At 47.6% G+C, this 24,975-nt stretch overlaps 1 protein-coding gene and 1 long non-coding RNA gene across 5 annotated transcripts in view; both read left to right on the top strand.

The window, feature by feature from the left end:
• The window catches only part of LOC122449492, a 30,250-nt gene extending 12,183 nt beyond the window's left edge, over window positions 1-18,067 (top strand). For 2 of the 4 annotated variants that reach the window (XR_006271951.1, XR_006271949.1), the window contains exon 3: window positions 16,385-18,067. This is a non-coding gene — a long non-coding RNA (uncharacterized LOC122449492). Of the gene's footprint in view, window positions 1-2,018; window positions 2,081-16,384 lie in introns of those variants that run through there. The other 2 variants (XR_006271950.1, XR_006271952.1) reach the window with 2 other exon arrangements.
• Window positions 1-23,413, top strand: part of LOC122449234 — a 48,941-nt gene extending 25,528 nt beyond the window's left edge. Inside the window, exon 6 of the mRNA XM_043480787.1 lies at window positions 23,210-23,413. Coding sequence (XP_043336722.1) covers window positions 23,210-23,388 — 179 coding nt within the window. The 3' untranslated portion in view covers window positions 23,389-23,413. The remainder of the gene's footprint in view (window positions 1-23,209) is intronic.
• The last annotated feature ends 1,562 nt before the right edge of the window (window positions 23,414-24,975 follow it).

Consider the following 24,975-nt stretch of genomic DNA (forward strand, 5'->3'; position numbering starts at 1 on the left):
GTTGACACCTTGAGAATTATGGCTCAAGAACTTTATCTGGGTGGCATTTTTGCAGAACTACGCATACAAGGGCATGAAATAAACTAACTGCAGTTGAGCAACTGGCTGTCATTCTGTCTCCACACCATTGCCGAGAGCCTCCTGAAGATTTTCCATCTTTCCTGTCTATGGAGCTGAAACACCGGTGCTGGTTATTATGGTTCATTTTAGCAGTAATAAGGATGTTTGCAGTACTAACAATCCTTTAAATGTATTGAATTATTTCAGCTTTCAAAGAGCCTCCCTCCTTGTCTTTTCACTTAATTCTACAATGACCCTGGGACTAGTCAGCCCAGGTAGGACTATACCTATTGTATTTTAGAGGAAACAGGCTCAGAGAGGGAGTCCGTGCGCACACCACCCCTTCTCTGTTTCCCAACTCTTTCTGACTGTGCTCTTTTGACATTTGAGAGGGGCCAGTAAATAATTCCTCTTTCCATGCCTGAATTCACAGCCAGTTGAGAGACAGAGGCACAGGGTGGAGATAGAAATATCAGCTTAATTGCTGGAGTGGACCAGAATCATGACTACAGGCGGCTCAGAGAACACCATCAAGTGTTCACTGACATTGGAAGGAGAGATGGAGATGCTGATCCTGGATTTCTTTTCTGAGCCAAACTCTCAATTGAGTTAGAGACTGTTTTGTTCCAGAGAGCAGAGTACTAGAGGCAAACCCTCTCTGGAAGAAAACTTTCTCACGTTAGGCTCAAAGGACCCTAACAGATTATTATTATGAGCTCTTGAATAAAGATGACCAAATCCATTAGAAGCCAAGTTACCATGCCTGAGAGTCACAGAAACAATGGACAGCAATGAGCAGTAGATTTCAAGGACAGCAGATAATGGAGTGTCTAATACTCAATACAGACTAATTATATAGGAAATGTTTAAAGAATTAAATGCATAAAAATGCAATGCTTCAAAGAATATAATTACAAAGAGAAGCACACAATAAGAAATTATCAGGGACAAGCAGATTTGAAATAAAAAAAAACAAATCCAGTCATTTTATTTAATACAACATTGTAAATGTCCTAAATGCCACTGAATTGTTCCTTTTAAAATGATTAATTTTATGTTCTATGAATGTAAACTCAAAAGGGACCACCTCAAAGTAAAAAATGTAGTTGTTGAAACGAGAACTCAATGGATAGGTTTAAAAAACACAGTTCAACAGAGTTGAAGAAAAAAGTAGTGAATAGAAAGATGTTTGAAGAAGGTATCCAGACGTCTGAAAGAGGAAAAGGAGATGGAGAATCTGAGAAGTTAAGAGAGACAAGCTAGTATGAGGTGGTCTAATAAACATCTAATTAAAGTCAGAAGGAGAGAAGAGAAAGAAATAAGGACAGGCAATATCCAAAGAGATTCAAGTCATGTCTATCATTCATAGTACAATAAGGAACATGAACAAATCTTTCATTATAGTGGAAGATTCAATTAAACCTTTTGATCCTTTCAGTAGACACAGAATTTTATTTTTTTTGGTAAAATTAAACACCTTTTGCTAAGAATCTAGTAAATAGACCAGAATTCCTAAACCAGGAAAAAGGACTTGACAAAAAACCTCCAATAAGCTCCATTAAAGTGAGTAAATGTTACACACAGTTATTACAATGGCAAAACCCAGAATAAAACCCCAAGTACTGACAAGAACGCCGAGCAAGTGAAACTCTCATGTATTGCTGATGGGAATGCAAAAATGGTACAGCTACTTTTGAAAAGAAATTTGGCAATTTAATAAAGTTCAATATATACTTACTATATGACTTAGTAATTCACTCCTAGGTATTTAGCTATATGAAATAAAAAACTTACATTTGGTACTTCCCTGGTGGTCCAGTGGCTAAGACTCTGTGTTCCCAAAGCTGGGGACCTGGATCCCATCCCTGCTTAGGGAGCTAGATCCCACATGCTGCAATTAAGAGTTTGCATGCTGAAAGTCTCACATGCTAGTAAAGTAATGCTTAAAATTCTCCAAGCCAGGTTTCAGCAATACGTGAACCGTGAATTTCCAGATGTTCAGGCTGGTTTTAGAAAAGGCAGAGGAACCAGAGATCAAATTGCCAACATCTGATGGATCATCGAAAAAGCAGGAGAGTTCCAGAAAAACATCTATTTCTGCTTTATCAACTATGCCAAAGCCTTTGACTGTGTGGGTCACAATAAACCATAGGAAATTCTGAAAGAGATGGGCATACCAGACCACCTGACCTGCCTTTTGAGAAATCTGTATGCAGGTCAGGAAGCAACAATTAGAACTGGACAGGGAACAACATTCTGGTTCCAAATAGGAAAAGGAATACGTCAAGGCTGTATATTGTCACCCTGCTTATCTAACTTATATGCAGAGTACATCATGAGAAACGCTGGGCTGGAGGAAGCACAAGCTGGAATCAAGATTGCCAGGAGAAATATCAGTAACCTCAGATATGCAGATGACACCACCCTTATGGCAGAATGTGAAGAACTAAAGAGCCTCTTGATGAAAGTGAAAGCGGAGAGTGAAAAAGTTGGCATAAAACTCAGCATTCAGAAAACTAAGATCATGGCAGCTAGTCCTATCACTTCATGGCAGATAGATGGGGAAACAGTGGAAACAGTGTCAGACTTTATTTTTCTGGGCTCCAAAATCAGTGTAGATGGTGATTGCAGCCATGAAATTAAAAAAAGATGCTTACTCCTTGGAAGGAAAGTTATGACCAACCTAGACAGCATATTAAAAAGCAGACATTACTTTGCCAACAAAGGCCTGTCTAGTCAAGGCTATGGTTTTTCCAGTGGTCATGTATGGATGTGAGAGTTGGACTATAAAGAAGGCTGAGCACCGAAGCATTGATGCTTTTGAACTGTGGTGTTGGAGAAGACTCTTGAGAGTCCCTTGGACTGCAAGGAGATTCAACCAGTCCATCCTAAAGGAGATCAGTCCTGGGTGTTCATTGGAAGGACTGATGTTGAAGCTGAAACTCCAGTGCTTTGGCTACCTGTTGTGAAGAGCTGACTCATTGGAAAAGACCCTGATGCTGGGAAAGATTGAGGGCAGGAGGAGAAGGGGACGATGGAGGATGAGATGGCTGGATGGCGTCATCGACTCGATGGACGTGGGTTTGGGTGAACTCCGAGAGTTGGTGATGGACAGGGAGGCCTGGCGTGTTGCGGTTCATGGGGTTGTGAAGAGTTGGACATGACTGAGCGACTGAACTGAACTGAACTGATGCTGAAAGTAAAACATCCCACGTGCTGCAACTAAAACCCCGAGCAGCCAAATAAATATTTTTTAAAAAAGAAAAAAAAACCTTATGTTTACCTAATGTAGACTATGGGCTTTGGGCGATTATGGTGTCAGTGTAGGTTCACCACTTGTAACAAAGGCACCATGCTGATGGGTGGTGTTGATAATGGAGGAGGCTGTGTATGTGTGTGGGCAGAAGGTATATGGGAAATCTCTGCATTTTCTGTTCAGTTTTGCTGTGAACCTAAAACTGCTCTTTAAAAAAGTTCTTAAAAAATATACTCATGTGAAAACCTGTATGTGAATATTGATAGTGGCTTTATTTGTAATTGCCAAAAACTGGGAACAATCCAAATGTTCCTCAATTGAGAAAACAATGTTGACAATGAATGTCATTGTGTGACAACTGTGGGCACATCCGTACAATGGAATACTCCTTGGTAATAAAAATTAAAGAATTGCTAATGTAGGCAACACCGTGGGTTAATCTGAAATGCTTTATGCTAAATGAAACCGCTCTCCTTAGATAGCCATGATTCCATTTATATGACCTTTTGGAAAAAGCAAAACTCTGGACAGAGAACAGATGCTGATTGCCAGGGGTTTTCCAGGGAGGAAGTTTTTGGAGTGATAAAAATGCTCTGTCTTGGGACTTCCCTGGTGGTCCAGCGGCTAAGACTTGGATCTCCCAATGCAGGGGACTGGGGATCAATCCCTGGTCAGGGAACTGACCCCACATGCTGCAACTAAGACCTGATGCAACCAAATAAATAAAAATAAATAATAAAAGATGGTCTTTCTTGATTGTGGTATGACTGCATGTGTTTTCAGAATTTATAGACTGTTGTACCTAAAAAGAGTCAATGTAAATTATACCTCAATAAATCTGACTTTAAAAATTGGAATATTTCTTCACCAAACACAAGGCAGGGGCTTCCGCGGCGGCTCAGTGGTAAAGAATCCACCTATCAGTGCAGGAGACACAGGTTTGATCCCTGGTTTGGGAAGATCCCACATGCCGTGAAACAACTAAGGCCATGTGCCACGACTATGGAGCCTGTGCTCCAGAGGCCGAGAGCCACACTACGGAGCACGTGTGATGTAACCGCTGAAACGTCCCAGAGCCCATGCTCTACAGAGAAGCCACTGCAATGAGAAGCCTGTGCACCACAGCTAGGGAGTAGCCCCAGCTCTCCACAACTAGAGAAAAGCCTTTGCAGTCAAAAAAATAAAAATAAAAAAGACAAGGCAATATACCCATGTTCATAGCAGCTGATTATTCACACCAGACAAAGAGTGGAAATAGAGTCCATCAACAGATGAATAGATAAATAAAATGTGGTCTCTCCATACAATGGAGTATTATCCAGTTTTAAAGGGGAAGGGAATTCTAACACATGCTACAACACGGATGAATCTTGAAGACATTATGCTAAGCGAAATGAGCCAGTCACAAAAGGACAAATATCATACGATTCTAATTTGTATGAGATGAGCTTTCCTGGTGGCTCAGTGGTAAAGAATCTGCCTGCAATGCAGGAGACGTGGCAGGAGCTACGGGTTTGATCCCTGGGTCCGGAAGATCCCCGGAGAAGGAAATGGCAACCTCCTCCAGTATTCTTGCCTGAAGAATCCCATGGAAAGAGGAACCTGGCAGGCTACAGTCCACGGGGTCACAAAGAGTCGGACATGACTGAGCATGCAGGCACAAGAAATGTCGTGTCCGAGATTTTGGGACCCCATGGACTGTGCACACCAGGCCTCCCTGTCCTTCACTATCTCCCTGAGTTTGCTCAGACTCATGGCCATTGAGTCAGTAGTGCCATCCAACCACCTTGTCTTCTGTCATCCCCTTCTCCTCCTTCCCTCAATCTTTCCCAGCATCAGGGTCTTTTCCAATGAGTTGGCTCTTTGTATTAGATGGCCAAAGTATTGGAGCTTAAGCTTTAGCATCAGTCCTTCCAACGAATATTCAGGGTTGGTTTCCTTTAAGATCAACTGGTTTGATCTGCTTGCAGTCCAAGGGACTCTAAACAGTCTTCTCCAGCACCACAATTTGAAAGCATCAATTTTTCAGTGCTCAGCCTTCTTTATGGTCCAACTCTCACATCCGTACATGACTATCTTCTCAGATATATCTGTTGCAAATATCTTCTCCCTTTCAATAAACTGCCTTTTTGTTTGGATGATAATTTCCTTCATTGTGCAAAATCTTTTTGGTTTGATTAGTTGCATTTATTTTTGCTTTGATTTCCCTTGCCTGAGGTGACATATCCAAAATATATTACTAAGATTGGTGTCAAGGTGTGTACTACCTTAGTTTTCTTCTAGGAGTTTTATGGTTTCAGGCCTTACATTTAAGTCAATCCATTTTGAGAATGGTGTAAGAAAGTAATGCAGTTTGATTATTTTGCGTGTAGCTGTTCAGTTTTCTCAACACTGGAGGCTGTCTTTTCCTCATTGTATTAATACATTCTTACCTCCTTTGTCATAAATTAATTGGCCATATAAGTGTGGGCTTATTTCTGGGCTTTCTATTTTGTTCCATTGATCTGTGTGTCTGTTTTTGTAACACGTATTTCGGCATATCTTTGTAACACATGTAATTTTAAATAAGGGCGTGTGATACTTCCACCTTCATGCTTTCTCAAAGTGGTTTTGGGGTCTTTTGTGTTTCCATACAAATTTTATGATTATTTGTTCTAGTTCTGTAAAAAATATCATTGGTTTTTGATAGGGATTCCACTGAATCTGTAGATTGTCTTTCTCTGTCTGATTTATTTCACTTAGCATAATACCCTCCAGGTCCATCCATGTTGTTGCGTATGGCAAGATTTCATTCTTTTCTGTGGCTGAGTCTTTGTTTTAAAGTCAGTTTTTTCTGATGTAAGTATTGCTGCCCCAGATTTCTTTTTGTTTTCATTTACATGGAACAACTTTTCCCGTCTCTACTTTCGGTCTGTGTGTGCTGTTAGGTTTGAAGTGAGTCTCTTCCGGCAGCATGTATTTGGGTCTTGCCTTCTGCTTTTGCTCTCTTTTTGTTTCATTCCTTTGTTTTTTGTGTGTATGTATCGATGATAGATTTATGGTTTGTGGTTTCCATGAGGATATAGCTATTTTAAATTGATGATCTCTTAAATTTGAACACATTATAACAAGCCTGCATTTTATCCCCCCCCACATTCAATATTTTAACATTATATTTCACATCTTTTTGCTTTGTGTATCTTTTTACTACTTATGAATATAGATCATTTTACTTCTTTTTTCTATTTTCCTACTAGCTTTATAAATGGTTGATCTACTACCTTTACTGTATATTTGCCTTTACCAATGAGATATTTCCTTTCGTAACTTTCATATCTCCAGTTGTGATCTTTTCTTTTCCACTTTGAAAAGCCTCTTTTATATTTCGTGTGAAGCCTGTTTAGTTGTGCTGAACTGTTTGAGCTTTTGCTTGTCTGTAAAGCTTCTTTATCTCTCCTTGAGATCTGAATTATAGCCTTGCTGGGGAGAGTATTCTTGGTGTTTTCCTTTCATCACTTTAAATTTATCATGCCGCTTCCTTCTGGCCTGCACAGTTTCTGCTGAAAAGTCAACGGATAGTCTTACAGGAGTTCCCCTCTTCGTAACTAGTTGCTTTTCCCTTTGCGGCTTTTAAGATTCTTTCTTTAACTTTTGCCATTTTAATTATGATGTGTAATGGTGTTCATCTGTTTGGGTTCTCTTATTTGGAACTCTCTGTACTTCCTGGACCTGGATATCCATTTCTGTTCCAGGTTAGGAACATTTTCAGCTGTTATTTTTTTTTAAGTAAAAAAGAAAGTTTCAAGAAAGTGTCAAGAAAGTTTCAAGTAAGTTTTCTCTCTCTCTTCTTCTTCTGGGACCCCTATAATGCAAATGTTAGTACTCTTGATGTTGTCCCAGAGGTCTCTTAAACTATCCTTAAAAAAAAAAAAACAACTCTTTGGACTAACCTGGCAATTCAGGGGTTAAGACTCCATGTTTCCCCTGCAGGGGGTGCGTGTTCAATCCCAGGTTGGGGAACTAGGATCTTGCATGCCACTTGGTGCAGCCAAAGAAAAAAAAAAGCCCTATCTTTTCTGTTCAACTTGGGTGATTGGAAGACACTTCTCTGTCTTTCAGTTCACTGATCTGTTCCTCTGTATCATCTAACTTGCTGTTGATTCCTTCTGGGGTATTTTTTTCTTTTAGTTATTGTATCCTTTGCTCTGTTTGGCTCTTCCTTATATTTTCTAACTCTTTTAGAAGCTTCTACCTTCTCACTGTCTTTGGCCAGTCTTTGCCCAAGTTCTCTGAGAATCTTTGTGATCATTACCTTGAACTCTTTATTGAGTAGATCACTTATCTCCACCTTGCTTAGTTCTTCTTTTGGGGTTTTATCTTACTCTTTTATTTGGAACTTATTTCTCTGTCACTTTATTTTGCCTGATTCTCTGTTTTTATTTCTGTGTATTAGGTGAGTTGGTTATGCTTCCTGATCTGGAAGTGGCCTTATGTAGGAGGTGTCCTATGGGGGCTGGCAGCACACTGCCCCTCTGGTCAGCTGTATGCTCTAGGAGTGGTCTGTACATGGGTTACATGGGCCTTTCTGTCATTTGGGAGGTGACTGCTGTGGGTTCACTGCTGGGTAGGGCTGGCCCTGGCCCAGTTGGCTGCCAGGCTCTGCCTTCTGTGGAGGCTGCTTGCTGGCAGGCAGGTCTGGTCCTGGTGTGGCTGGCAGGGGAGCCTAGGGCTTTCCAGAGCTGGTGCAGGCTCGCTGGTGGGTGGGACTGGGTCACTGCAGATCTGGCTTCTTGGCCTGGGGCAGGGGTTCCTGAGACTGGTGCTAACCAGTTAGTGGGAAGGTAAGCCCCTGGTGTTAATAGGCTAGAGGGAGGAGTCCAACAGGGAGCTTGCCAGCACCAGTGTCCTCACGCTAGAATGAGCTTCCCAAATGATGCTGCCAGCATCTGTGTCCCCAGGGTGAGCTCCAGTTACCTCCTGCCTCTCTGGAAGGCTCCCTGAGATCAGCTAGTGGGTATGACCCAGACCTCTGCACTGGTCTCAGAGCATGTGAGGGTTTGTGTGCTTCCTCTCTGATGGCTCAGTGGTAAAGAATCCACCTGCAGTGCAGGCGACGTGAGAGACACAGGTTTGATCCCTGGGTTGGGAAGATTTCCTGGAGGAGGAAATGGCAACCCACTCCAGTATTCTTGCCTGGGAAATCCCATGGATAGAGGAGTCTGGCAGGCTACAGTCTATGGGGTCGCAAAAGACTCAGACACGACTGAATGACTGAGCATGCACGCATGCACCTTTAAGAACAGAGTCTCTTTCCCACAGTCCTCCAGCTTTGCTGTGTACAAGCCCTTCTGGCCTTCAAAGCCAGATATTCTAGGGTTTCATCTACTTAGTGCAGGACTGCCAGGTCTGGGGAGCCCAAAATGGATCTCAGATCCCTTGCTCCTTGGGGAGAAGCTCTGCAATTATGATTGTCCTCCTGTCTGTGGGTTAGATACATGTCAATTTTTTAAAAAAATTAATTAATTATTACAAAATTTTTGTTGTTGTTGTGCTGGGTCTTTGTTACTGTGCGCAGGCTTTCTCTAGTTGTGGTGAGCAGGGGTTTCTCTTGTTGTGGAGCACAGGTTCTAGGCGTGCAGGCTTTAGTAGCTGAGGCTCGTGGGGTCTAGAGTGTGGGCTCAGTAGCTATGGCACACGGGCTTAGTTGTTCTAAGGCATGTGGAATCTTACCAGGCCAGGGATCGAACCCATGTCCCCTGCATTGGCAGGTGGGTTCTTATCCACTGTGCTACCAGGAAAGTCCCCTGCTGAGTCTTATCTGCTTTTCCAGGAGGAGATATCCCCCTGTTACTGGGCTATGATTGCTAATATGTCTTAGTCATCTTTACAACCTCAGTTCCTAGTACAGAGCAGAGAGACCTCTGCATGTTGGCTGAGAGCATGCTCAGTCACGTGGCACTTGCATACATTGCTTGCAATCCAGAGAGTTGAGACTAGCACACCCTCTGTTCCTTACAGAAGAATATTTGGGAAAGTGCCCTGCCCCCCAGGAGTTCTCTTTATGCTGCAAAGGACAGGAAACCTGTCCCAACTTGGCGTAGGCAAGAGAGAGAATGAGTTGTTAACTGAATAGTCCAGGGGTTATGTTGACTTCAAGTGAGGCTATACCCAGGGTTCTACTCAATAGGGACCTGGTTTCTCTTTCTCTAACTCTGCCTCTTCTTTGTTGGCTCCATTCTCAGATAAAGATTCTCATAATGACCCCCAAATGGTGGTTAGCAACTTCCAGGGAATTTCTTTTCTAGAGGACCAGTGACTGCCTGCTCCAGAGTCTTTGACTTTGAATGCAGAAGAACCAGACCTGAGGGACTTTCGTGGCTTGGTTTAAGCCAACCAGCCTCTTCCCTCGTCTCTCACCTCTGGGAACAGAATGACCATCAACTCCAGGGAAAAGCCCACAGATGGACAATGGGGAAAAGGAACATTGAGAGATGATTACCAAAGCAGGGGAGAAAGGTGCTGGGCAACCAAAAAGTAGAAAATCCCTTACATGTGGACTTGACAGTAGAAAATAGGACTGTTGGAACTGCAAGTACAGTTACCCCATCTCAGTGGGACCAGGGTACAGAGATTGGCAGGCAAGTTCTGGTCCAGGGAGAGCAGCCCAGGATAATGCTTTGAGTGGGGTTGGAGGGTAGAGCTAATATGGCACTATAGCACAGTGGGACCAAATTCAAGGTAGTTGGGAAAATGAAAGTTTAATTAATTCACATATTCATGCTTTCAATGATATTTAAATGACCCACCAAGCTACATACTAACAAACAAACCAGTAGTACTGGGGTTCCTGTCCTGGCTCTGCTGATAACTTGTTGTGTGAACTTAGGTCATTTCCACTCTGGGCCTTAGCTTCCTCATCAGTAGAGTAAGGGTACTGGATTTGTGCAAATGGTTCACATACACTGGGGACCAAATAGACAGAAACTGTTAAATGAGTGAGGCAGGCAGAATGTACAGCAGAGCAGGGTGGGGACTGCGGCAAAGTGGACAGTGTACTTGTGACTGACGTTCACCACCACCCATCCACACACCATCCACACATTGTGTAACCATTAATCTACAAATTTATTGAATGTTAATTTATGTTTCATACTCTGCTAGGTACCAGGGGCCGTTTATTCAGTTTATGGCCCTGGTTAAACCCTGGGGAGAAACATAATTTTTTTCTTGATGGCCTTGTTGTGTGGCATGCGAGATCTTAGTTCCTTCACCAGGGATCAAACCTGCATTGGGAGTGTGGAGACTTAGCCACTGGGCTTCCAGGTAAGTCCCAAAGATAATTTTTTTCTAGGTACATTATCAGAGCTCTTTTTTTCTTTTTTTAAAAAAATTAATTTATTTTTAGCTGCCCTTGGTCTTTATTACTGTGTGTGGGCTTCTCATTGCGGTGGCTTCTATTGTTGCATGAGCCCTAGGGCACGTGGGCTTCAGTAGTTGCAACATGCGGGCTCAGTAGTTGTGGCATACAGGATTCGCTGCCCCGCAGCATATGAAATCTTCCTGGACCAGGGATCAAGCCTGTGTCCCCTGCATTGGCAGGCAGAGTCTTAACCCTGGACCACCAGAAAGTCCCATCAGAGCTCTTTTGTTAACGCCCTGGATGCATCTCTCAATCAGGAGCTAAGCACTCACAGAAGCATACGGGGCATCAACTCCTTATCCAAAGACTCAGTGACTTAAGGACCCTCCTGCTTGCATCTCCTCAATACACTATAAAGGCAAATTCTCTACACTGCTTTGCCCTTCCAGAAAGGTTCACAGATGGGTGTGGGGCCCACAGAGAATATGCTCTACTGGCAAATAGGGTGTTTAGAAGGCTGATTTCAGAGCTGCAGGCACCCAGTTGATATAGCAACTCCTCCTTCCATTTATCCTATTAAATAATTCACTGACTAAGGAGATCCTGAAAGTACATGGTCACAGACTGCTTTTTCTCTGTTTCTCGATTTGTGGTTTTCTTTCCCCTGACAGTCTCTGGAGACTGAGCCAGGGTCTCCACGTTACAAGTACATCTTGTATATTTAATCTGGAGCCCTTAATAAGCTGGGGGGTGGGGTAGAGGCATAAAGAGAAGAATGGAATTAAAACCACATCCTGGGGTAATGAGAACTAAGCCTTGCTTACTTCTTTTCCCACTCCCAGAACTGCTCCTTTGCCCTCCTTTTTTGGAAAGAGACACATCTCTGTTTGCCTAGTGGGGGTCTAGGGAAAATCCAGCTCACAAACACAGTGACCTTGTTGATAGACACCGTCCTGCCGTGGGAGAGCTGCCTGGAGGGAACGGGTTCACTCACCATCACGTTAGGGGGTCTGCAGGCTTGCTCTTCAGGCAGAGTGGAGTTGGGCTAAAGGAAAGATGGGATGATTTTCCTACTAATGGAGAACATGGAGGGGGCAGGGCGTCTACCTGTACCTCCAGAAGTGTGGAGTGCAAGAAGGCTCTGCATGAAGTGACCCCTGGGGAGATCTCCTGGTGGGGGAAAGCCAGGGAGCAGATCTGAATGCCAGTAGATTTTCTGTATAGGGTGTGGCTGACTCAGAACAAATTCAAGTCCCAGTTCTCCAGGGTTAGCCATGTAGAGCGAAACTTCCACTTCCAGATCAAGAATGGCTTCTGAAGTCTCAATGTCCCCCTGGGATTCTGTTCCCTTTGGCTCTGTCACTAAACAGCCAAAGGCCACTCCCCGTTGGCTCTAGGTGGCTGATCCAGATCATTGCCTCAATTTCCCCAAACACAGCTGAGTCAAGATTGGGGCATTTAACGAAACAAAACACAGAAAGTAACATGAAACCAATCCCTGTGCCAGCTTGAGGACCCCGTCCTGCCAGAGCTCTATCCTGGCCCTTCATACCTGACGGGGGTCACCTATTTCCACCTTCTCTGTCCTCAGACATCACCTTACCTTGGGGGACGCAAGGGATAACTTCGTCAGACAAGAGCAAATAAACTCCTATAAGACATAAACACAGATAGTAGCAGGAAGCTCGATTTGTGTCCTCCTGCAGTTCTTTTCCTTTGGAGTGTTCTCTCTGGCAGCAGCCTAAGGTCATGAGGTCCTCCATGAGGACAAGGTCTCCACTGTTGCATTCTGTTAGGTTCTTTTATTATTATTGTTCTTCTAATTTATTTCTCAAATTGTTCAGAAACCAGACTATCCCTTCTTCCTCTCACCACCGGAGACACCTATTTATTGAAGCTTCCATCAAAGACACACCATTGGAATCAAGATACAAATGTGATGGAGAAAACCCCGAAACCATCATCCAAACAGAGTTTAATGCATTAAATGATTATTTTCTTGGCTGGTCCTTGATTGAAGCTTCCTTCCTGGGTTTGTCTTCTCCATAAATCACGGTAAGGATGGTGTGAGACTGAGGAAGCCTGGCCCATCCCCAGTGCTCCTGGTGAAGATAAAGCAGGGCTCCCAGCAGTTCAGCTGTGGAGCCAGCTCCCCCAGGGAGTAAGAGAGGTCATGGTCTTTCTCTTTGGGCTTCCTGAAATCCTGTGATCACAGGAGACGGCTGGCATCGACCATGATTACTTCATCTCACATACCCACCACCCACCTCTCCCATCCACCTCCCAGCTGGCACTCTTGCCTACTTCTCTCCAAGCTTTTGCATCTTCAGTAAAACCTTTTAACTCCGCAGCCTCCTGCAGCTGCAGTCTTCCACAGAAATAATTTCACTGCTACCTTTCAAAGCTTACATCATCTCTCCTTTGGACTAATGCAGTCATAATAAGAGGAAATGGCTTATAAAGCATTTGGTATGTGCTAGGCACGGTCTGTGACAACCTAGAGGGGTAGGATGGGGTGGAGGGTGGGAGGGAGCCCAACTTGAGAAAATGAATAAGACCTTCACAGAAGCAGAGACTCCCAAACCTCTCTTGACCCAATTCCCCTTCCAGCTACCTTCCCATCTCTCTCTCTTACCTTTTCCAAAAAGAGTTCACAAAAGAATGATCTCTTCTCTACTCCCTGGGGGGGAAAAAAGAAAAGGAGGGCTTAGATAGTCACTGTCCTGAAAGAAGTTCTGTATAAAATAATTTTTAAAATGTAGTGCTGTGCCGTGCTCAGTCGTGTCTAACTCTCTGCGACCCCGTGGACTGTAGCCCACCAGGCTCCTCTGTCCATGGGATTCTCCAGGCAAGAATACTGGAGTGGGTTGCCATGCCCTCCTTCAGGGGATCTTCCCTACCCAGGGGCTGAACCCACATCTCTTTTGTCTCCTGCATTTCAGGCAATTCTTTACTGCTAAGTCACCGGGAAACCCTAAAATGTAGTACCTATGCTTATAAAATTGCACTGCTCTCAGCTGGGTAGCCCAATCCAGAGCTTTAATAGGTGTCCTGTATGAAATAATTAAGAAAGACATGTTAAATGACTTTCAAAGTAAATGAATACAAAGTAAATGCCATTTTTAGTTTGCAGACGTCATTTTTGTTTTGCAAGTGGAAATAGAGCAAACATTGAATTTTAAAAGTGGATGGGCTCCTCTGGTGGTCCAGGGAAGTGGTTAAGAATCTGCCTGCCAATGCAGGGGACTCGGGTTTGATCCCTAGTTTGGGAAGATCCTACCTGCCGCGGAATAACTAAGCCCAGGCACCACAACTACTGTAGCCCGCACACCTAGAGCCTGTATTCCTCAACAAGAGAAGCCACAAAAATAAGCTTGAACACCACGACAAAAAGTAGCCCCCACTTGCCACAACTAGAGAAAGCCCAAGAGCAGCAGCCAAGACCCAGTGCAGCCAAAAATAGATAAATAAATAATTGAGGGAAAAAAGAAAAAAACAACTTCATGATCTGGCCTGATTCAAGTAGACATGGGGTGCTCAACCCAGTGCTCTGTGACAACCTAGAGGGGTGGGCTGGGGTGGGAGATGGGAGGGAGGTTTAAGAGGGAGGGGACACATGTGTACCTGTAGCTGATTCATTCTGATGTATGGTAGAAACCAACACAATATTGTAAAGCAATTTTCTTCTAGTAAAAAGTTTTTTCAAAAATGGATGATTTTCCTCTCTCAAAAAGTAAAATAGTACAACTTACCGTATGCATAACTGAACTGGCACTGAAGTGAGAAGGTCCTGAATGGTCACAGACTGTGTTTCCTGGACGTGTTGTTCCCAAGGACGTAAGCTTGAGTATTCCCTTGTTTGCCAGGAGTGGTTGTTAGCGGGTAGCCGGGAGGCAAGAGGAAACCCCCAACTGCGCTATGTCTGAATGAACATTATGGCAGGATTTTCCTGTGATTAAAGCTTTATGAGAAATGCTCCGAGGATCTGAGACAGAATTATCAGAGGGGCCCAGGTGAGGAGGACCTTTAGCGTAGCCTCTCCCAGGAGGTGATGTTTGTGCAGAAGCGTGAGGATGTATGGCAGGAGATCGAGGTCAGAAGGAGTTCCAGGTAGGAAGGAGGGGTAGGGGGGCTGCAGGGCTGAGGCTGGAGGAATCCTGGAGCAGGATGGAGGCAGCCGGCCTGAGACGGCGGCTGGGGCAGCCCAGCTCCCGGGCCAGGCGCACTCTCCTCCAGCGAAACCCAAACCCAGCATCTGCAACTGGCTGCTTCTCTTCGGGTTCATTGTCTGTCTGCTGCCTTCTCCTGACCGGCATCTTCTGACCTCTTCTAACTCCCCCTCAACCCTAGGAAGTGGGTTCTGCTCTCATCCCCGTTTTACTGTGAGAAGACCGAGGCACAGGTTAGGGTGGCTGCCTGAGGTCACACAGAGGGTCGAATCCACACGTTCTAGCTCAGAGATGTGCTCTCAACCAACGCCACCATAAACTGTCCCTCACTGGGGCGCTGGCTCACAGCTCCCGATCCCACCTCCAGCCTTACCTGGGCTGGCCTTGTGGGAGGGTCTCTACCTCCCCCACTGCTGAGGCATCTCCATGTGCCCAGGCTTGGCTGGGGTGGTGCTGGGAGGACCAGGATGGGGAGGCTTAGTGAGTGCAGCCTTCCACCACCCTGGTCCTGCACCCCAGGGGAGCCCAAGGCATGGGGTGCACAGGCAGGGGCCTATCTGAGACTTCTTACACCCGTCCTGGGTTCTGATCACCACCATCATCACCACCACGGAGCACCGACTCTGCTGGGCCCTGGGCTAATGCTTTCATTTCCAGACAACCCTGTGAGCAGGATACAATTTCCAGGTATGGCTTTTCTGATCTTAGGGTGACAAAGGGTATTTGTTGCTTGGGTGCCCACAGGTTGGGGTTTGGGGTATGCAGAGATATCAAGCCAGCTCTAGCAATGGCCTTTTTGCTTTCTCTACTTCTCTCTGCATCCATTCCCCTCTCCTCCAGCCAGACTGCTGGGCCCACTTAGATTTCCGTTTCCCCTAAGTCATGTGGAATGAAGCCTGCCCTGGCAGCTTCAGCCTTCACACTGTGTGGTCTTTTACTCTCAGCCCTCATGAGCAGTAGGCTTCCCTGATGTCTCAGACGGTAACAAATCTGCCTGCAGTGGGGAACCCAGGTTCTATCCCTGGGTCAGGGATGATCCCCTGGAGAAGGGAATGGCTACCTGCTCTGGTAGTCTTGCCTGGAGAATCCCATGGACAGAGAATCCCATGGACAGAGCTATACAGTCCATGGGGTCACAAAGAGTTGTACACAACTGCATGCCTAACACACACACACTCTCATGAGCAACTGCCATTTCCTGCCATATCTGCTGATTCAAAGCTCAGTGGAAAAGGGAGACCCCATCTAGGACACATGGTCACTTGAAGTGACTGTGGGACTGCCTTTGAACTTGGTGGGAGTTGGGGGCTGGACCGGCAGTGATAGTTATCCCTACTACAACATCACAATTTCCATTTTATAGAAAGGGAAACAAGGATCCAGAGAGGTTAAGTAACCTGCCTAAGGTCACACAGCAAGTTGGGGCCAGAAGTGCAATTAGGAAGAATTCAGAGCCACCAGACTCCATAGCCTCTTCCACCAGGCGTGGAGTCCCTGGGCCTAAATTCTAACTTGAGACGCTGCTTCTCATTTTTATTCACCTGTGTTCTCTTCCCCCAGGCTTCTTCATGCGCTGTGCTCCTTCTCTTGTTTCTGGAAGGGCAACTCCTCAACACCCTGCCTTCCAACCAGCTGGGCAGAAGAGGAGGACCTTGGGTCTTCCTTCAAGACTGGGAAACACCCAGGGGCACCTTACGTGAGGAGTGTGGTGGTCCTGGAGGGGAGAAGATGCTTCCTGGAAGAGACTTTCCTATCCTGGCCAGGTTGCTGCTCCTCCTCAGCCCCCAGGTCCCTCAGGGACTGTGCTGGTCTTTGATGGGCTGTTCCTGGCACTTCAGGTGGTTCTCCCTGACTTCCCACCATGCCTCCCTCCCACAGCTCTCATCCTGACCGTCTCCAGCCAGGTGGACCCTCAGTTTGCAGCACCAGGAGGCTGAACCAGAAAAAGTAAAGAAGTGGCCAGAAGTAGAGGGTTTAGTGGTATCAGTTAAGGGATTAAAGTTGTCTTTTACTCAACAGTCTTATATTGAGCACTTAACTTGTGGCAGGATCTTTGCTAAGACACATGTGATAAACCAGAGTGATGGTGCCAACCCTCTAGGGCTATTGCTTAATGCAATCAGTTCTACAGAAGTAAAATAATCATAATAGCTACTAGGTACTTATTTGAAATTTGTTTCCCAGGCACTGTGCTAAGTTGCTTTATGGGGAATTTCTTATTTGATTTTCATAATAATATTATGAAATAGGTGCTATTAAAACCTTCCTGAGGGTGTAAGTACAGCATGGTGACTCTAGGTAATAACACCTCTTTGTATATTTCAAAATTGCTAAGAGAGTGCAAGTTAAGATTTCCCATTCAAAGAAAAAACAACTTAGAACTTTGTGTGGTAATGGATGTTAACTAGACCTGTGGTGGTGACCACTTCACAATATATACAAATATGGAATCTTTACATTGTACACCTGAAACTAATATAAAGTTAGGGGTCAATTATAGCTCAAAAATTACAAAAGAGGATAAACAAATTTGGGGGATCTAATGTAGAGCATTACATTAGATGGTCTTCCTAGTGGTCACATATAGATGTGACAGCTGGACCATAAAGAAGGCAGATGGCCAAAGAGTTGATGCCTTCGAACTGTGGTGTTGGAGAAGACTCCTGAGAGTCCCTTGGACAGCAAGGAGATCAAACCAGTCAGTCTTAAGGGAAATCAACCCAACTGCTCATTGGAAGGACTGATGCTGAAGCTGAAGCACTAGTATTTTGGTTACCTGCCATGAACAGCCGACTCAATGAAAAAGTCCCTGATGCTGGGAAAGATTGAGGGCAGAGGAGAAGAGGGCATCAGAGGATGAGATGGCTGGATGGCATCACTGATACAATGGACGTGAACTTGGGCAAAGTTCGGGAGAATTTTGGAGAGATGGTGAGAGACAGGGAGGCCTGGCATGCTGCAGTCCATGGGGTCACTGAATCAGAACCGACAGGGCAACTAAACAACGGCAACAATGTCCAGCATGGGGATTATAGCTAATACTGTATTATATACTTAAATGTGCTGAGAAAGTAGATCTGAAATGTTCAGACCACAAAAAAGAAATGGTAATTATGTGACAGGAAAGCATGTTAGCTAAGCCACTCTAGTCAATCTGGTGATATATAAGTGTATAATCCACATGTTGTACACCTTAAACTTAAGCAATGTTCTATGTCAATTATATCTCAAGAAAGCTGAAAAAAGGGGACTTCCTTGGTGGTCTAAGGGTTAAGACTTTGCTGTCCATTGCAGGGGGTGCGGGTTCAAGCCCTGGTCTGGGAGTTAAGATCTCACATGCTTTGCAGCCAAAAAGCCAAGACATAAAATATTGTAACAAATTCAATAAAGACTAAATATGGTCCACATCAGAAAAATCTTAATTGGAAAAAAAAAAACGAATAAAAACCAAAACAAATCCCCCATTGCCATCTTACAGATGGGGAAACCGATACTTAGAGAAGTCAAGTAAGTTACTCAGGGCCCTCAACTAGTCAGTGAAGATTCCAGGATTCGAAGGCCACCTCTGGACTCTGACTCCGGAGGTCACACCGTCAAACCACAACTGCACCACATCTTTACAACTTCAGCTAAGGCAGGGAAGTGGCGGGGAAGGGGAGTGGGAGTGGGGAAGTGGCACTCGTAACTGGGCATTCCAGGAAGTCTTCCCAGATGGAAGGACATCAAAGCTGATGTTACTTGCAGAGGAGGTGATTAAGCAGGTGAGATGTGTGGGAGGGATGTGAGGGGGTGGGGAGGGGAGGGTATTCTGAGCAAGGGGAATCGCTTGTGCAAAGACTGGGAACACCTATGCTGTCTCCCACCTGGTTGGTGCCAGGTGAGAAGATGGAAGGCCTACCCTCTAGAACCGTGAGTATCTCAAGGACAAGGGCTGTTGTTTACTTTCCTGTGTACTCCGAGCACGCCGCCTGGTGTCAGGCACACGGCTGTTGTTCTGTCGCTAAGTCATGTCTGACTCTGCGATCCCATGGACTGCAGCATGCCAGGCTTCCCTGCCCTTCACTATCCCCCAGAGTTTGCTCAAACTCATGTCCACTGAGTCAGTGATGCTGCAAACAGTAGAGCTCACAAGTAATTCTGGACCAGGGGACTTTAAGGGGAGATGCTCAGTGACAGGGAAGAGGAATCAAGCTGGGAAACTTTGCCACACCCGTTCCTGGCAGCACCTTCCCTTGGGCCTTGGCAGATGCAGCTGGATGACAACCAGAGCCTCCCCACAGGCTCTAGATTGGACACAGTATCCAAATATTCAGCCAGTGGCTCCTAACATCTCTGAGGCTGCACATGCCTTTGCATGACTTGAGACAGCATTCCTGCAGAAAGGGGCACCTGCTACCCAGTTGGTTCATCCTGGAGGGCCCCTCCCCTGACATCCACCTGGGAGGCCCCGTGTGGAGTTAGACCCCCACCTCCCATCCATGCCTGGCCCTTCGATCTCCCGAATGTGTTAAGTGACCCAGCCCCTCCCCGGAAGAACTGACTGGTCTCTACCTCTGTCTCTCTCTTACCCACAGCTGGGTCTGCAACAGCCTGCTCCCAGACCAGACAGCCCAGCCCACTCCACTTCCTAACTCAGGCTCCTACACCCTGAACATGAATGGCTGTTGTGATGCCAGAGGTCTCCAGTCCCCTGGGCCCCTCCCATCAGCCAGCTTTGCTCTATCCCGGCCCCTCCCTGTCTCTTCTGACTGGGGCAGCGGCCTGGGGAAACCCAGAGCATCCAGGATCTCCAGTGAGAATGGGAACGGCCCCCATTCCTGCCCAGGCTCAACCAGCCCCGCCCTGCTCCTTCCCTCCCCCTTCACCCCTTTCTGTAGTAAGACTATGTGACCTTGCAGCCATCCCATCCAGCCTGCTATCAACTCCTGCCACAAGATTTTTTTTTTTTTTTTTTTTAATGTCATTAGAACTTCTGTCTCCTCAATCCTCCCTTGGCTTCATTTTCCTTTCTAGTCTGCTTGGATGACATTATTTCTATCATCCTCTTGCTCACTGGGCGGGAGGAGAAGGGGACGACAGGATGACATGGTTGGATGGCATCACTGACTCAATCAACATGAGTGTGAGCAAACTCCAGGAGATAGTGAAGGAAAGGGAATCCTGGCATGCTGCAGTCCATGGGGTTGCAGAGAATCACACATGATTGAGTGGCTGAACAATAACTTGCTCACTGCAAATTCTCTTGCCACTTTGCCCTTTTTGGCTGCTCCTGCTGAGCCAAACCCCAGCCCTGGATGGCTGTGGGGCAGAATCGCTCCAACAAAGGGTCCAGTGTTTCCCTGTGCGTGCGTTTCCTCCCCCTTCTCCTGCTTGTGCTCAAAATCCCCTTCCATCCCTCACTCTCAGGGCTGTTTTCCATTTCCCCAAAGATGAAGGGAAGAGAGACCATGGCGACCGAAGGAGGACCATGGGGTGGGAGGGGTGGAAGGAGGAGGACAGAGACCGCAGTGCTCAGTGGTGCTCAGCGTGCTCCAGCGTGAACCCTCCCACCCTCACAAGGCCTTGGCTGACCTGCAGACACCCTCTGCTGGCCCACTGAGGCAGGGGGCTTGGCTGCCCTACACGGCTGGACTCAGGAGAACAGACCACGAAGATCAGGAGTCAGCATTGGACACATAGAAGGTTAGGTCCCTGAAGACATCCAGGAGGAGATGAGGAAAAGGCCAGCGGATAGATTGATCTGAAATCTGGGAGAATGATCTTGGCACACAATTTAACTTGAGAATAAAGTCTAGGTCATGGGATTAAATGTGACCACTCAGGAAACATGTATGAAGGAGAAGAGAGGCCTGAAACAGAGCTTTGAGAAATACCATGCCTACAGGATAGTGGTGCTAGTGGTAAAGAATCTGTCTGCTAGTGAAGGAGATGCACGAGTTGAGGGTTTGATCCCTGGGTTGGGAAGATCCCCTGGAGGAGGAAACGGCAACCACTCCAGTATTGCTGCCTGGAAAACTCCATGGACAGAGGAGCCTGGCAGGCTACAGTCCGTGGGGTTGCAAAGAGTCACACATGACTGAACACACACACACACACAGACACACACACGCACACAGACACACACACGCAGACACACACACACAGAGACACACACACACACACACACACAGACACACAGACACACACACACACATCCCAGTCATTGGAAGAAGAGCTTTTCTGAGTTTTCCTGTCTGTAAAGTGGATATGATGATACAAGTTGCTGTAAAGATACAATAAACACTTAATATATCACTGCAAGGGGATCCAACCAGTCCATCCTAAAGGAGATCAGTCCTGGATGTTCATTGGAAGGACTGATGTTGAAGCTGAAACTACAATACTTTGGCCACCTGATGCAAAGAGCTGACTCAATGGAAAAGACCCTGATGCTGGGAAAGATTGAGGGCAGGAGGAGAAGGGGACGACGGAGGATGAGATGGTTGGATGGCATCACTGACTCGATGGACATGGGTTTGGGTGGACTCCAGGAGTTGGTGATGGACAGGGAGGCCTGGTGTGCTGCGGTTCATGGGGTCGCAAAGAGTCGGACACGATTGAGTGACTGAACTGAACTGAACTGAATATATCACTTAATATGTAACACTTAATATATCAAGTGTTTGACACAGTGTTGGTGCTCCCTGATGGATCTTGAATGTGTAGCATGTTTCCACAGTGGTCTTCCTCCTGGGTCATGTTGGTTTACTGACGTCCCTTCAGAGGCCTGGACTTCATCACTGCTGACTGCTGTCCTCCACTGGACATTATGTTCTATTAATGTGGCCCAAGGTTGCAGTTGTGTTTTCAGTACTGCAGTCTGCTGGAAAGCGTGGGCTCAGCCAAGACCTCTGTGTTTTTGTGAGGGATGCTCTGAATCCAAGAGCCTTCAAGAGAAGATGTAAAGGAAGGGACCGGGTTCTGTGGCAGGATCCAAGGGCAGTCCTCAGACCTAGCGGCTGTCATGTCCTTTACAGAAAGGGCGGAGTAGTTGTCCAGCGTCTCCTGGCTCTGCCCTTCTATGCTCTGGGGCTGCAAGGCAGGAGACAGGAAAGGTAGAATGAGGCTGGTGATGCGGAATGTGCAGGGAAGGGGCAGGTCTGAGGAGATGCTGGGATGAGGCGGGGTCTCCAGGCCAGGTGTGGATGCTCTGGGTTCCCTCATCCGTGTCTCTTACCCCTTCAGTGAGCCTGGACCCATGTCTGCTGCTTCTGATGGAAGCAGTCTGCCTTTGTCTTTGGGGAGGCCAGACGCCTGGCTGAAGGGCAGTGACTGGAGCAACACCGCCCCCTCATGGTCTATTCTGCAAGTGCAGGCAGCGGACCCATCCCGGAGTTGGGAGCTGCCTTCCGACACCCCACCCAGCCTCTTCTGAGGTCCATAGGCTGCCTCCAGATCAGCTGATCAGCTGACTTTGTAGTCCTTGGCTGTCTTTGGCAGCTTGTCTGTGTACCTAAGAGTGTCCCCTTGTTTCTGGCTTATGTGAGCCGCCGCTGCCTGCTGTATCTCTCTCCTGCTACTGTCTCTCTTCCCGTCACTCTCTGTGCCCCGGTCTGCGTTTCTGCATCCTTTCCTGTCTCTAACTTGCTCCCTGCCCGCCCTGCACTGTCTGTGTGTCCTGGAGCTGGGGTCACGGCTGCCCTCCCCCCAGAGCCAGACTGATTCTTGAGAAGACTGGGCTTTTTAGCTTTTTCCATGATGAGTCAGGAACTCCTGGAGGGATGAGGGCTGAGGCCCCACCCAGCAGTGGCCTCAGAGAGGGATGCCGGAGGTCAGAGGAGTCTCGGACTGGGCTGAAGACTGTGACTAGAGATTTTCCAAAATATGCTCGTGGGACCAGTGGGGAGGCTGGGCGCATTCCTGTGGATGTCTAAGAAGCAGAACAAACAAGCCGCTGGCTGCCAGTGTGGAGCAGGGCTGCTAAGGCAGCTAAAGCTGCCAGTTGTGTGCGGAGCCTTCCTGCTCTCCTCAATCCTCACCACACTGTCTATGGCCTCAGGGCCTTTGCACAAACTCTCTCCTTGGAGCAGTCTTTCCCTTGAGGCATTAGAAAGCACTTCCTTTAGGAAGTCCTCCTGGATTCACAGTGTCTGAGATGAGGCCCTCCTCTGTGCCAAGGTACCACCCTTTACTTGGTTGAGTGTAACCTGGATGGAGTTCTGCCTCCCTCACTTGTGTGTCTGTTCTGGGAAGGGGGGGGTAGGAGCTTTCATGTGCCTGGGCAGGGAAGCAGCAAGTGGCAGTGATAGGGCTGGGGGGGGACAGGGATGACCCACACGGTACCACCCTCCTCCCCACAGCCCCTACTTGTTCTGCCTGTTTCTATTCTGACCTTTCTTCCCACAGGTTTCTCCTTATGTTGGTGCCGGAGGCCCCAGAAGTTCCAGGAAACTCTGTCTGGCTTCTGGCCCAGGAGCAGGCTCCAGGCAGGCGGCGGGGAAGGGCTGCTCACCGTCAGGCGTCTGTTGAGTCCTCTGAGTTGGCACTATGGGGATGGGGGCCACCTGTGGGCAGCCCAGGACTAGGGTGGATGGGTGGAGGAGGGGGCACCAGGGGCACTTGTAGACCGAGTGGCCATGTCTCGGCGTGGTTGTGGGGCATGAGCGGGCGGGAGGGAGAGCTGACCTGGGGTTCTCAGCTTGGTTATGGGTCCGCCTGTAGCCTGGAGTTGTCCCTGGGCCCACAGACCTCCCTGGTACCTTGCAAGAGTGTCAGAAACCAGGTCTCCCCTGGAGAGCTCAAAAAGCTATCCCAGGGAAGGGAAAAGGAAACACTCAGAGAGTTACCTCTCGTGCATGGAGGAAGCAGAGCCACCCTCCTTCCCCAGTTTATTACATTAAAGAAAAAAGGTTTATGTATTTATTTTTGGCTGCGCTGGGTCTCCTTTGCTGCTTGGGCTTTCTCTAGTTGTGGAACAGGCTCTGGAGCCCAGGCTCAGTAGTTGCGATGCACGGCCTTAGTTGCTCCGCAGCATGTGGCATCTCCCCGGACCAGGGATCGAACCTATGTCCCCTGCTTTGGCAGGCAGGTTCTTAACCACTGGACCACCAGGGAAGTCCCCTATTTGTTTCTGATGGGCGACCTGGACCTCTTGTGAGGGCTAAGGCCTGCCGTTGTCTGGCTCTGTGACCCTGAGTGATGGGGCTGGGAGGCTCTGTTAAGAAGTGCGGAGCAGTTACGAATGATGAGGGGCAGTGGGGGTGGTTGGGGGATGTACTGGCTGGGGGCTCAGGTGCTGACAGTGAATCCACTGGTGGGATCTAGCCCAGGACCATTGGATCACAGATCTGAGGACACTCAGTTCGAGGGTTGGTTCCAGGCTGAGGCAGGAAGCCCAGGGCTGGGTAGACAGGGCCGGTGGCTGCGTCTGAGACCCAGCTCAGGATCCTGGCTCACCCAGGAGTGACCGAAGGAGGAGGGGCGTGGGGTGGGACCCGGGGGTTGACTTCAGTCCCAGCCGGTGATCCAGGTCCTGCCTCTGGCCTCTCTGGGGCTCAGGCTATGAGGCAGCCAGTTCCTGCTGGGCCCTGTGAGTGGATGTGCCAAAGTGCCTGCACACAGCAGTGCCGGGCCCCCTCCCTCCTCCCTCCATGGGCTCTCTGTCCCCCAGGTTGTCATAGTCCTGGCGCTTGCCGGCTGGATGCACAAGGACTGTAGGAGGGCGGCCCTGGGCTTCCACAGCCCCAGGAGACTGGAGAGTGACTCCAGACCGGCTCACCTGGCCAGAGGTGCTGCATGAAGACAACACGTGCTGCTCACATGCCGCTCACATGCCGTGTGCTCTCCTCCACCTACGGAGGGCCGCCTGGGTGCCAGGACTTTCACTCGGGGACAGCAGCGCCTCACCTTCCATGAAGCTGGGCAGGGCATCCCCTGTGGAGCCCATGGAGCAGGGTGTGGGTTGCCGTTCTCTGGAGCCGTGTTGACTGGGCAACATCGGGTGAGGTGTCTGTGCCTGTGGGTGGGTGAGACCACATTCCCAGCTTCTGAAGGCCCAGGAGGGCAGGCGTCCAGGAAGCTCTCCTCCTTCCCACCCTGGCCCCCACGTCCCATCACTGACAGTCACCCCGCTGGGATGAGCACTGGCTTTACCTTAATTCCGGTCCTGAAGT

The sequence above is a fragment of the Cervus canadensis genome, chromosome 11, assembly GCF_019320065.1.
Source record: "Cervus canadensis isolate Bull #8, Minnesota chromosome 11, ASM1932006v1, whole genome shotgun sequence".
Taxonomy (NCBI): Eukaryota; Metazoa; Chordata; class Mammalia; order Artiodactyla; family Cervidae; genus Cervus; species Cervus canadensis.